Source organism: Urocitellus parryii, chromosome 8, assembly GCF_045843805.1.
Source record: "Urocitellus parryii isolate mUroPar1 chromosome 8, mUroPar1.hap1, whole genome shotgun sequence".
In the NCBI taxonomy this organism is placed as follows: Eukaryota; Metazoa; Chordata; class Mammalia; order Rodentia; family Sciuridae; genus Urocitellus; species Urocitellus parryii.
In genome coordinates this window covers 117308745-117323211 of record NC_135538.1, presented here as the reverse complement: position 1 = coordinate 117323211, position 14467 = coordinate 117308745, and the positions used below count along the sequence as shown (strand labels likewise).

Below are 14467 nucleotides of genomic sequence, written 5' to 3'. Positions count from 1 at the left end.
AAACAGTTATTTCTCTTTGAAACTACTGTTTCTGTTAACATACAGTTAGTTATTAATATTAAGAAGGAATAGCATATCTCTTAAATGGAATTAATTTCTAAGGTGGCAAATATTGATAGACATAATCCATATAAACTTGATTACCTCTGATTACTACTTTCTAGAGCATATAAAGATTCTGAAACCAAAAATTTGAGAACTGCTGATTCTACACCTTGAGGCGGGAATCAAGGTGAGGGTGTGCGTGACCAAGAAGGATAGTATAGAGAAGGGTTCTGGGCAAAGTCCCAGTCCCGGGCGTGGCTCTCAGGGTCTAGAGCGGTGCCTGGGGTGTGGACACCGAGCACTGGGGATTTTCTTCTCTCTGGAGTTTCAATTCTTCTTCTCCCAACCCGTGTCAGGTCGTTCTGCCTGGACACTCCTGACGTGGCCCCGGTTCTCACTCCCATTGCGTGTCTTGCTCCTAGAGAAGCCAATCAGCGTCGCCGCTGCTCAGGTTTTAAAGTTCCACCCGCCGGCCAAGTCCCAGATCTCCACAGAGCTGCAGGATGCGGGTGATGGCCCCACGAACGCTGCTCCTGCTCCTGTCAGGGGCCCTGGCCCTGACCCAGACCTGGGCGGGTGAGACCCGGGTGGGGAGGGAAATGGCTTCTTGCGCGGGAGAAGCGAGGGGACCGTCCTGTGAGCGCTCAGGAACCGGAGAAGCTGTGTCCCCGCTGCTCCCAGCCCAGACCCTCCCCACTCTGGTGCGGTTCATCCCGACCCTCCACTCCGGCCCCTAAGTCCTGACCTCCCGCGTCCCACCGACCCCTAAGCTTCTCTAGACCCCGCTCCTCTCCTCCTGGCGGCGTCAACCTGGGACCCGGGTCTGGCGCCTGGAAGAGGATCCCGGGATCTCAGCGGCTCCCTTCCCCAGGCTCCCACTCCATGAGGTATTTCTACACCTCCGTGTCCCGCCCCGGCGGGGAGCCCCGCTTCATCGCCGTGGGCTACGTGGACGACTCGCAGTTCGTGCGCTTCGACAGCGACGCCGAGAATCCCAGGATGGAGCCCCGGGCGCCTTGGATAGAGCAGGAGGGGCCCGAGTATTGGGAGCGGGAGACACAGGGAATCAAGGGCACCGCACAGGTTTTCCGAGTGAACCTCAAGAACCTGCGCGGCTACTACAACCAGAGCGCGGGCGGTGAGTGACCCCTCCCATCCCTCACGGACGGCCCCGAGTCGTCAGGGATCCCGGCTGAGCTTCACCCCAAGCTGAGGGACCCGCGGGGAAGCTCGACCCAGACAGCGCCCGGGGACTGCGACGGTTTCGGTTTCACTTTAGGGTGAACCCAGGGCCGGCGGGCGGGGCCGCGGCTGACGGGGCGGGGACAGGCTCTCACACCATCCAGAAGATGTATGGCTGCGACGTGGGGACCGACGGGAGCCTCCTCCGCGGGTACACTCAGTTCGCCTACGACGGCGTGGACTACCTGGCCCTGAATGAGGACCTGAGCTCCTGGACCGCGGCGGACACAGCGGCTCAGATCTCCAAGCAAAAGTGGGAGGATGGCCATAACGCGGAGTACTACAGGGCCTACCTGGAGGGTCGCTGTGTGGAGTGGCTCCGCAGACACCTGGAGCACGGGAAGGAGACGCTGCAGCGCACAGGTGTGAGGGGCTTCACCTGCCTGATCCCTGGTGGTCTCTCCTCCAGCTCCCCACAGGAGGGAGGAGAAGGGCGCCCACACTAGACACCCCCTGCTCCTTGTCCAGGGAGGAGTGAATGGGCCTGGACCCCCAGGGGCTGCCCTAGAGAGGAACTGAGGCCGCTGTCTCTCAGGACAAATGAGGGATCCCTCTCTCTCCCTGGCTGGTGGGAAAGACAGTGAATACCCCACCACAGGTCCCTGTCACCAGCCTTGACATCAGGGACAGACTGTCAGGTCCACTCCAGCCTAGTGTCCTGGGAGGTCTGACTCCAGCTTTTCCACCTGTCTCAGCCTCTACCAAGGCCAGAGTTTGAAGTCCCTCTTAGAGACCTGAAACCCCTTACACTAGGTTGTCTCAATATGATTCTAGAACTTTCCAAGGAATACATTATGCAAGAATCCTGCCTTGTGGTTTATGTCTACCTTTTGTGCTCCTCCCCACCCCAATCATGTTGTCCATTCTCAGGAGGGTCATGTGATAGTCATGTGAGCCCTTCAGTGGCCCCTGAGGAAATGCCAAAATGTCTGAATTTCCCTATTCTTTCCCTCAGTCCCCCCGAAGACACATGTGACTCACCACCCTAGCCCTGAAGGGGATGTCACTCTGAGATGCTGGGCCCTGGGCTTCTACCCTAAGGAGATCACCCTGACTTGGCAGCAGGATGGAGAGGACCAGACCCAGGACATGGAACTTGTGGAGACCAGACCTTCTGGGGATGGAAACTTCCAGAAATGGGCAGCTGTGGTGGTGCCTGCTGGAGAGGAGCAGAGATACACTTGCCGTGTGCACCATGAGGGGCTGCCTGAGTCCCTTGCTCTGAGATGGGGTAAGGAGAGGGTGAGAGCCCAGAGCCTGTTGTCAGGAAAGCAGGAGGCTTTCTGGAGACCCTCAGCAGGGTAGGGACTGAGAGCTGGGGATCAGGTCCCCTCATCTAACTTCACTTCCTCTCCCAGAGCCACCCCCTCAGGCCACCATCCCTGTCATGGGAATTGTTGCTGCTGTGATTGTCCTTGTTGTCACTGGAGCTGTGGTCGGTTTTATCTTCTGGAGAAAGAAAAACACAGGTAGGGAAAGTGCAGGGTCTGAATTTTTGTCCCACTGGTGGTTTCAAGTAGCTGATAGAAGTGTGCCCTGCCTTGTTCATGGGAAGTAATATCTACATGTGTCCTTACCCAACCTGGAATCTGTTTACTTTTTGTAAAGTGCATAGAAACTAAAGGACAAATATATCCTCTTGATGTTTGTGGTGATGGAACCTGATTCCCAGCATTTAGAGGCCAGAGGGGAATCTTCCTGCTGAGGAAGAACTCAGGAGAGTAATAAGCTCCATCTTTACGCATCTATTTTCTTCTTGTCTCCTGATCCTACATCTGCAGTCACAGTTCTGGAGACTTCCCCAGTGTCCAGGACTAGGGGACACCTCTCAGACCTGTTTCCAAGCTGCTCTCTCACAAGATGTTTTCTTCCCACAGGAGTAAAGAAAGGGCCCTATGCTCCAGCTGCCTGTAAGTATGAAGAACACTGATCTCTGAGGCCCATGGGACAGTGTAATGGGGAGCAATGGGGGAGCTGATGCATCCCATAATTCCTCCATTACCCGCATCTCCTGTGGGCTCTGACCAGGTTCTGTTTTTGTTCTGCTCAGGTAATGACAGTGCCCAGGGCTCTGATGTGTCTCTCACTGCTGAGAAAGGTGAGATTCTGGAGGGCCTGGAGAGGGAGAGGGGTTGGGGAATGGGGAGACTGCTGGGTTACAGGGACTCTCTCAGGGATTTGTGAAATTTTGAGTGTCTCCATTACAAGGAGTGATCTGAATCTGTTCATAATACTTTCTTTTACAGTGTGAGATACAGCCATTTGTGAGACTGAGCAGTACAGGATTTCTTCAGTTCTCTTCCTGCTCTCTACTGCAGTTTCAAGAGTTCCTGGCTACTCTTTGTGCAGCTGGCATCTGATTGTGTCTTTGTGTCTGTGTTCCTACAATCATAATGTGAGGCAATGGAGAGAGGAGCACATCCCTGGTCACCAGGACCCCTCCCCACACTGTTCTCTTCCTCAATCAACTTTCCTCTGTAGCTGATGTGGGGCTGGGATGTCTTCATTCCTGATTTAGCTTTATGTTGCTCTGAATTGTAGTGTCTTCCTTTCTTTTTGGAAAACAGAATGTGGATATTGATTGTGTTTCAAATTTGTGCCAAAAAATATGTTGATGGGTTAATTAAATGAGAAGAGGATTCCTAAAATTTCTGAAAGAAAATAAAACCTGAAACCTTCCAGAATCCACGTGTTTGCTGTGCTGAGTCTGCTGCAGGTGGGGACAGGAGAAGGATGAAAAGAGCTCCAGCAAGTGGACAAGCTGGCACCTAGTCTGTGCTCAGTCCATCCTGGGCCTCTGTGGTCACTCTCAGCTGGGTCAGTTTTACTACTCCTTAGTCCTTGTCCATTCAGTTGAACCTCATCCCAACAGGACCTCTGATGACAGGTAGCATCACCAGGGCTGGTCCTGCTCCAGGACCTTGGCCAGGGGGCATCAGGCCACTGGGTTAACATAGGATGAGACCTGAGTCTGACCTGCTCCCATCTATTTTTGTTTCTCAAAGAATTATCCCTGTTCTTGTTAGTAAGGTTGGGTTCTGGTCTTGTTCTACTCTGGGTGTCTCTCAGCTGTGACAGCAGAAGTTCATTTTTTCTGTCATTGACCCACAAGACCCAGGGCAGTTTCCTGGATTGTTTTTCCTATCATTCCTCCAGTATTTTTAAAGGAACCAGATTATGGGAACAGCAGAGAGGAAGGATCTCATGATTTCTCATCTTAGATAAATTCCTCTAGGCTTCCATCTTCTCTAACTGAGCAGTTTCACTGTCCTTTATACTCATCCCAGAACTTGCTCCATTACAGACTCCTGGATTCATAAAACAGAGTCTAACAGAAGTTTCTGTTTATTTGGAAAATATGACCCATTAGTTAAGGATCATGAAGATCAAAATGTCCTTAGCAGCTGTGGAGAGCAGGAGGGCTGGTGTGGAGGGATGGAAGGCAGCATTTGTGAGAAAAGCCCAAATGGCCCTGATCTCAGTGTGAGGAAACCCTTGACTGCAGATGCCACAGCAGCATTTGATCTGAAATTCCTTTAATAAAGAAGGAGGAGTTGACAGTGATCATTCATTCAGCTCTCATGTGTTGAGTACTGAGTAGATGATACACAGTTTTCACCTAGGGATACATCAGGGAAATGAAAACAGGCCTGTGTTCTATAGGAAAGCAGAAGAAGACACACTGTAAGCAGAGTAAGTGATGACAGTGTTCATGTTAGGTGGTAAGTGTTGCAGGGCAGGTGTGAGAGTGGGTGTGTGTGGACAGGGAAGATGGTTGTTTTACTAGGGTGCTCAGCATGGCACTTATTAGCAAGGTGATAGATTTGGAAGATGAAAAGGAATTTGTCATGAAGATGTTTGGAGGAAGAACTTTCTAGGCAACAGGAAGTTGTAGTGCCAATGCACCAGGACAGGATCCTGTGTATATGTTCTGAGGAGAGTGAGGATCTCAGATGTCCAAAGCATAGTCCTGAGAGGAGCTCAGAGACATGGCCAGTCACAAGATCTGGAGGTAGACAGAAAGAATCTTGCATTGAGTGAGGCATTTTTGACAAGGCAGACATGGTGCATCTTTTCAAAGCATCATGCTAACTTCTGAGCCAAGAACAGAATCAAGACGGGAGGACTAACAAAGCAGCAGGGAAACACTGGGGAACTAGACACTCCTATACTGGAGATGTTGGTCATTTCCACTGGTGTACGAGCAGGGGAAATAGTGGAAGTGTTTGGATGCTGCACACATTTTGAAGATGGAATTTAACTGAGTATGAACTTAAATGAGTATGAGAAAAAGGAAGTAAGAGAACACCAAAAATTTGTGACACTGTAATTAGAAAGGTAAAAGTTATATCAACAAAGGGAAGATTGTCAGGAGCATAAGTAAAGACAGGACTTTGCAGGCACTCAGTGGAGATGTTGAGCTGAGGTGTTCAAACTGCTATACCAACAGCTGATGACCAAAGTGTTCTCAGCAGACCCAAGGGCTTGATGTAAGTATGCATTTTTTGCTTGACTGGTGTCAGTCTGGGACAAGGTGTGGATAGAAGTGTCCTTGCTCACTCTCGCTTTCTGTATGTGTCTTGTTGTGGGTTGGTAACAAACATTTCACAATCCAGTGCTAGCACACTTAGTGCACATTTGAGTAGCATTGCTGTAGAAAGAATAGTGTTCCAGCCTCTGCCCTGGTGTCAGATTAACAGCAGGAAGGAATCAGCAGTTCCTGGTGATTAAATTTTTAGTAACATGATATTATGGTTGCCTCTTCCCTTAAAATCAGCTAGAAAGAAGACATAAAACAGAAGAAGCATCCAAAAGGGAAGAAGATAACAATTCTTTAACTCAAAATATAAATGTGGGCAGAAATTCATGGGGGAAAAAAGTTGCTCGCATCCCAAGGCATTTGCCCAAACTGGAAAAAATCTTAGCTTTGATTTTTTTTTAAGACTCAAGGTATAATACTGTGTTAGATTTCCATTAGAATAACAAAATACCTGAGGTAATTCACTTATAAAGAAGAAAGGTTTATTAGGACTCACAGTTTTGGAAAATGAAGTCCATGATTGGCCCTGCCACTTTACTTCTATAGTGAGGCAGCACATCCTGTTGGGAGCACTGGGCAGAGCAAAACCACTCACTCCTCACCAGTGAAGGAGAACAAGAAGGGGACAAGGGTCCAACAATGTCCTTCAAAGGCACAACCCCCGTATTCTAAGCACCCCCCACTAGGCCCCTCCTCTCAAGGATTTCACCATTTTCCTGTAGCACCACCCAGGGACCAAGCCTCTAGCACATGGGCTTTGGGAACACTGAGCCTGCAATCGTAACAAGCACAGTGGGAATGATCCTCAGAGGTACTTTGAATAGGAAGTATAATAGGAGACATTCTGGCTTTCTGTTAAATCTAGGAAACAAAAAATTTACATCCTCGAGACCCAGCCCAGATCCACCTCCTCTGAGCTTCACCCATGGTAGACCCAGGTCCGTCCAGCCACTGGCAGATACTAAGAGCTAAGGCCCAGGCCCAGGACCACCTTCCCAGACCTCCTGGAGCCTTGGACGCAGGATAGGCCCAGGTCTACCCCACACACACATCTGGGAGCCCAGGCCTAACTCACTTCCACCTTGGGATATTGAAGCCATCCATAGCCTCCCCATGTAGTAGCCTGTACATGGCAACTACAGAAAGGATCTAGAAGCAGCTGCGTCTTGGAGCAGGCATTCCAAAGCCATTGTAAGGATCACCCCTTTAGCCTCATCTCTGAAAGACATTGCATCCATCTTGGGGCACCTCCACTACTATCTTGAGTTACCTCCACTATCGCCACCACCACCTACAGTTGCAGTAGCATCCATTGAGGGACACTGGCAGGGTCTGGAAGCCCAACACCAAGGTGAAGTACAGATAATCTGCACAGATACTACAAGATTATAGGGTAGAAACTCTAATACCTCAGATCCACACTGCAAGAAAGGAAGACACGTAGACAACATGAAAAAACAAGGGAGAACACTGCCTCAAACAAACCAGAATACTATAAAAACAGAACCTACGGACAGCACAGTTGATGAAATATCAGAAAAGGAGTTCAGAATGTTTATAATTAAAATATTTGTGAATTAAAGAATGACCTAAATGAGCAAATACAGGCAAAAATTGATCACTCCAACAAAGAAATAAGAAAGCAAAAACAGGCAATCACTGATAACACCAAGAAAGAGATAAGGGAGCAAATACAGGTAGCAAAAGATTATTTCAAGAAAGAGATAGAGATTCTGAAAAAAAAATCCTTGAAATCCTTGAAATAAAGGAAACAACAAACCAAATAAAAACCTCTATAGAAAGCATCACTACCAGACTAAATCACTTGGAAGACAGAATGTCAGATAATAAAGACAAAGTATACAATCTGGAAAATAAAGTTGACCACACAATGAAGATGGTAAGAAACCATGATCAGAACATCCAAGAATTATGGGATAGCATCAAAAGACCCAAATAAGAATTATAGGGATAGAGGAAGGCACAGAGTTTCAAACCAAAGGAATGCACAATCACTTCAATGAGATAATATCAGAAAATTTCTCAAACATGAAGAATGAATTGGAAAACCAAATACAAGAGGCTTACAGGACACCAAATGTACAAAATTACATCAGATTTACACCAAGGCACATTATAATGAAAATGTCTACCATACAGAATAAGGATAGAATCTTTTTAAAAATATTTTTATTAGTTGTTGACGGGATCTTTATTTTATTTATTTATATGTGGTGCTGAGGATCGAACCCAGTGCCTCACACATGCTAGGCAAGCGTCTACCACTGAGCCACAACTCCAGCCCCAAGGATAGAATCTTAAAGGCTCCAAGGGAGAGGAATCAGATCACATGCAGCGGGAGACTAATTAGTATCCTAGCAGATTTTTCAACCAAACCCTCAAAGCTCTGAAAGAAAATGGATGCCAACCAAGAATCATATCCAGCAAAATTAAACTTTAGATTTGATGATGAAATAAAAACCTTCCATGATAAACAAAAGTTAAAAGAATTTACAACTAAAAATCCTGTACTACAGAACATCCTCAGCAAAATATTCCATGAAGAGGAAATGAAAAAAAAACAATGAAAATCAGCAGAGGGAGGTATTACACTAAAGTAAAAAACTAACCAGAGGAGAAACCAAGTCATATTAAATACCAAAAATAAACAAAAATGGCTGGGAATACAAATAATGTCTCAATAATAACACTGAATGTTAATAGCCTAAATTCACCAATAAAAAGACATATGCTGGCACATTGGATTTTACAAAAAGATCCAACAATATACTGCCTCCAAGAGACTCATAGGAAAATACATCCACAGACTGAAGGTGAAAGGTTGGAAAAAATCATATTACTTACATGGACTGTGGAAGCAAGCAGGGGTTTTCATCCTCATATCAAATAATGTAGACTTCAAGCTAAATTCAATCAAAAGGGATAATGAAGGACACTTCATACTGTTCAAAGGAACCATATACCAACAACACATAACAATTATAAATATCTATGCTCCAAACAATGGAGTAGCTGCATTCATCAAACAAACTCTTCTCAAGTTCAAGATCAAATAGAACACAAAACAATAACTCGGAGTGACTTTAACACACCTCTTTCACCCCTGGACAGATCTACCAAATGAAAGCTGAACAAAGAAACTATAGAACTCAATATATATAGAAAAAAATATATATGTATATATATATTTCATCCTTCAACAAGCAAATACACTTTCTTCTCAGCAGCACATGTATTCTTCTCTAAAATAGACTACATATTATTCCCCAAAGCAACTCTAATCAAATACAAATAAGTAAAGATACTACCCTGCCTTCTATCAGATAATAATGGAAGAAAGTTAGAAATCAATGATAAAATAAAAAATAAAAGCTACTCTAACACCTGGAGAATAAATAATATCCTACTGAATGAACAGTGGTTGAAAAAGACATCAAAGAGGAGATTAAAAATTTCTTAGAACTAAATGAGAACACTGATACAATGTATCAAATTATCTGGGACACTATGAAGGCAGTACTAAGAGGAAAGTTTATTGCATGGAGTTCATTCCTTAAAAGAAGAAAAAGTCAACAAATAAATGAGCTAACATTACATCTCAAAGCCCTAGAAAATGAAGAACATTTCAAACTAAAAGCAGGAGAAGATAGAAAATAATTAAAGTCAGAACTGAAATCAATGAACTTGAAACAAAAGAAACAATTTTTAAAAATTGACAAAGCAAAAAGTTAAATAAAAATAAATAAAATTAAAAAACTTTTAGCCATGATAACAAAGAGAAGGAGAGAAAAAACTCAAATTACTAATATACATGATTAAAAAGAAAATATCACAGCAGACACTACAGAAATACAGAAGATAATTAGAAAGTATTTTGAAAACTTGTACTCCAATAAAGTGAAAAATATCAAAAGCATGGACAAATTTCTAGAGTCATATGATTTTCCCAAATTGAATCAGGATGATAACATAATTTAAACAGATCAATTTCAAGCAATGAAATAGAAGATGCCATCAGAAGCCTACCAACCAAGAAAAGCCCAGGACCAGATGAATACACAGCTAAGTTCTAAAGACCTTTAAAAAAGAACTAATACCAATACTCTTTAAATTATTTCATTAAATAGAAAACGAGAAAGCACTTTCAAACTCATTCTATGAGGCCAATATCACTTTAATTCCAAAACCAGGCAAAGACATATCAAAAAAATAACACTTCAGACCAATGAACATAATGCAAAAATTCTCAAAAAAAATTTTGGCAAATCAAACTCAAAAACATATTAAGAAGATAGTGCACCACAATCAACTGGGGTTCATCCCAAGGATTTAAGGTTGGTTCAACATACGGAAATCAAAAAATATAACTCACCACATCAATAGACTTAAAGATAAGAAATATATGATCATCTCAATAGATGCAGAAAAAGCATTCAACAAAAATACAGCACCCCTTCATATTCAACACACTAGAAAAACTAGGGATAAGAGGAACATATCTCAAATTTGTAAAAGCTATCTATACTAGGCCCAGGCCAACACATTCTAAATGGAGAAAAATTGAAAGCATTCCCTCCAAAACTGGAACAAGATAGAGATGTCCACTTTCATCACTTCTGTTTTACATAGTTCTTGAAACACTGGCCAGAGCAATTAGACAGAAGAGAGAAATTAAGGGACATGGATAGGAAAAGAAGAACTCAAATTAGTACTATTGGTTGATGATATGATTCTGTACATAGAAGACCCAAAAATTCCACCAGCATACTTCTAGAACTAGTAAATAAATTCAGCTAGATTTTAGATATAAAATCAACACCAACAAATCAAAGGCATTTCTGTACATCAGTGAAAAATCTTCTGAAAGGAAAGCTACCTCATTTACAATAGCCACAAAAATAAAATTCTTGAGAATCAGCTGAATGAAAGAGGTGAAAGATCTCTACAACAAAAACTATAGAACACTAAAGAAAGAAATTAAAGAAGACCTGAGAGGAAAAGATCTAGCTGGGGCTGGGGCTGGGGCTCAGCAGTGCTACACTTGCCTGGCATGTGTGAGGCACTGGGTTGGATTCTCAGCACTGCATATACATAAATAAAATAAAGATCTATCAACAACTAAAAAAAAAATAAAAGAAAATGAAAAGTTCTCCCTTGTTCTTGGATATGCAGAATTAATGTTGTCAAAATGGCTATACTATCAAAAGTACTATACAGATTTAATGCAATTCCAATCAAAATTCCAATGACATTCCCTATAGAAATAGAAAAGGCCATCATGAAATTTATCTGGAAAAATAAGAGACCCAGAATAGCTAAAGTAATTCTTAGCAAGAAGAGCAAAACTGGTGGCATCGCTATACCAGACCTTAAACTACACTACAGAGCAATAGTAACAAAAACAGCATGGTAATGGCACCAAAATAGACTTGTAGACCAGTGGTACAAAATAGAGGACACAGAGATAAACCACATAAATACAGTTATCTCATACTACACAAAGGTGCCAAAAACATATATTGGAGAAAAGATAACCTTTTCAACAAATGGTGCTAGAAAAACTGAAAATCCACATGCAGCAAAATGAAATTAAGCCCCTATCTTTCACCATGCACAAAACTTAGATCAAAGTGGATCAAGGACCTTGGAATTAGTCCAGAACACTGTACCTATTAGAAGAAAAAGTAGGCCCAAATCTCCATCATGTCAGATTAGATCCCGACTTCCTTAACAAGACTCCTATAGCACAAGAAATAAAATCAAGAACCAATAAATGGGGTAGATTCAAACTACAAGCTTCTTCTCACCAAAAGAAACACTCAGTAAAGTGAAGAGAGAGCCTACAGAGTGGAAGCAAATTTTTACCACATGTACATCAGATAGAGCACTAATCTCCAGGATATTCAAAGAACTAAAAAATCTTAACACCAAAAAAAAAAAAAAAACAAATAACCCAATTAGTAAATGGTCCAAGGAACTGGACAAATATATGAAAAAAAAATGTTCATCATCTCTAGCAATTAGAGAAATGCAAATCAAAACTACCCTAAGATTTCATCACACTCCAGTCAGAATGGCAGCTATTAAGAATACAAACAACAATTAGTGTTGGCAAGGATGTGGGGGAAAAGGCATACTCCATACATTTCTGGTGGGACTGTAAATTGGTGCAACCAATCTGAAAAGCAGTATGGAGACTCCTTGGAAAAATAGGTATGGAACCACCATTTGATCCAGCTATTCCTCTTCTCGGACTATACCCAAAGGACCTAAAAACAGCATACTACAGGGATACATATAGAAATTTAGTGATCCTGCAGCTAGACAGCCACATCAATGTTTGTAGCAGTGTAATTCATAATAGCTAAACTGTGGAACCAACCTAGATGCCCTTCAGTAAATGAATGGACAAAGAAAATGTGGCATACATACACATGAAATATTTCTCAGCATTAAAAAAGAATAAAATCATGACATTTGCAGGTAAATGGATGGAGTTGGAGAATATCATGCTAAGTGAAATAAGCTAATCCCAAAAAATTAAAGACCAAATGTTGTCTCTAACATGTGGATGCTGATCCATAACAGGGGTTGGGGCGAGCATGGGAGGAGTGGAGAAACTTTGAAGAGGATAAAATTGAGGGAGGGAAAGGAGGGACATGGGTGTAGGAAAGATGATGGAATGAGATGAACATCATTAAGTACATGTATGAAGACACAAATGGTGTACAACCACAGAAATGAGAAATTGTGCTCTATATGTGTACTATGAATTGAAATGCATTCTGCTGTCATTTCCATATCTTGCAAAATTAATATAAATCTGAAGTAATTTCTTAGTAAATTCTAGATTAACCACTAATAAAATATAGTGAAAAATTTTAAGGGAATTAGTTAAGAGAATTTCCAATACAGTAGAAAATCAGGGCTGCCACCCCCACCACAAGCTACAACTCCATCAGAGTGCACAGGCCTGGGGACAAGACTGCCCCCAACTAGGATTCAGAGGGGACACCTGGGGCTGGGGTTGTAGCTCAGTGGTAGAGCGCTTGGCTAGCATGTATGAGGCACGGGGTTTAATTCCTGGCACCACATAAAAATAAACGAATAAAATAAAGGTAGATAAAATAAAATAAAGGTATGCTATCCATCCTCAGGTACAATTTTTTTTTTTAAAGCGGGGGCGGAGGGAGACCCACTGGGGTTTCCACAGGCCAGGCTGTTGCTGCCTGGAGCCTGGGAGTCAGGGTGCCCAGCTGAGCCCTGGTGGTGTCTGGTTTCACAGGATCACAGCTGGAGAGATGTTTACTTCAAGAGGAATTGTACCATGTGTCTGTCTGACCATATCTAATTTCAATAACATTTAGAGGAGAATATGGACATAAAACATTAAAAATGATGCAGGTTTGAGACAAGATTTGGGAGGTATTGAATAGATGAATGTATTCTGCATACAACAAGGGCCTGGGGGAGCCCCCAGTGTTTGTACAACCCTCTGCCTGAGCCCACGAAAATTTATTTCTTGAAGTTCTAATCCCAGTGTAACTGTGTTTGTAGATAGAGTATTTAAGTGATAATTGAGGCTAAATATGGTCAAAAGAATGGAGAGGAGGGAAGGAAAGAAATAAAAGGAAGGGAAGAGAAGGTGCACCCCAAAATCAATAAAACTGGTGCTCCATAATGAGTAAAAGAGATTTTCCTTTCTCTCCTCCTCCTTCTCCTTCTGCTTCTCCTACTTCTCTCTCTCTCTCTCTCTCTCTCTCTCTCTCTCTCTCTCTCTATATATATATATATATATATATATATATATATATATATATATATTTCCAGATCAGTAACCCACACAAAAAAGGTTAGATTGTTACCAAGCAGCACAATATCCCACTTTGGGAAGAAGAGATTAGGATTCAAGTTGTTGTTCAATACTGCCTGGGAGAAAGGAAGCCAGGCCATAATGCTCTCTGCTCCAGAACATTTGAAAACAAATTGGTTGAAAAATGGGTTTATTCAAACCAGTTTTGAAGGAGGATGGGAAAAAAAAAACTTGTTTCAAAAGTTTCATCTCCAAAATCCCTGAAAATAAGCCTAATTTTTAAAGAAGAGGCAAGGAAATGACACGGGCAGGAAATATACCTATAGAGACTTAGGGATCCTGCAGTTTGACAGGCCTGAGTGGGCATCTCTGCTCCCATCTTCTGTGGAGACTCCCTGGGTTGGGTATCTGGCCTTTAGCTTCCTCCTTCAGCAGAAGAATATATTCCAATTCAGGGAGGGAATGCCCCTCAAAGAGTCTGATTCAAAATTGGAAGGTGTTTTAGTCAGCTTTGAGTCATCGTGACCAAAAGAAGTGACAAGAACAACATAAAGGAGGAAAAGTTTATTTGTGTTTTTGGGTTTCAGAGATCTCAGAGCCTGGACAGCCAACTCCATTGCTCTGGGCCTGAGGAGAGACAGAACCTCAGGGCAGAAGGGTGTGGAGGGGAAAATCAGCTCAGGTCATGGTAATCAGAAAGCATAGATAGATAGATGATAGATAGATAGATAGATAGATAGATAGATAGATAGATAGATAGATAGATAGATAGATGATAGATAAACTGCCCTCACTAGGGATAAAAT

At 42.9% G+C, this 14467-nt stretch overlaps 1 protein-coding gene across 1 annotated transcript; it reads left to right on the top strand.

Annotated features, from left to right (window-relative positions):
• Positions 1-528: 528 nt before the first annotated feature.
• Positions 529-3971, top strand: LOC144256702 (patr class I histocompatibility antigen, A-126 alpha chain-like). The gene is made up of 8 exons (XM_077802115.1): positions 529-621; positions 917-1183; positions 1375-1650; positions 2243-2518; positions 2646-2756; positions 3165-3197; positions 3338-3385; positions 3534-3971. Exons 1-8 carry the CDS (start codon positions 549-551, stop codon positions 3536-3538), a joined length of 1089 nt encoding a protein of 362 aa, XP_077658241.1. The 5' UTR covers positions 529-548; the 3' UTR covers positions 3539-3971.
• The last annotated feature ends 10496 nt before the right edge of the window (positions 3972-14467 follow it).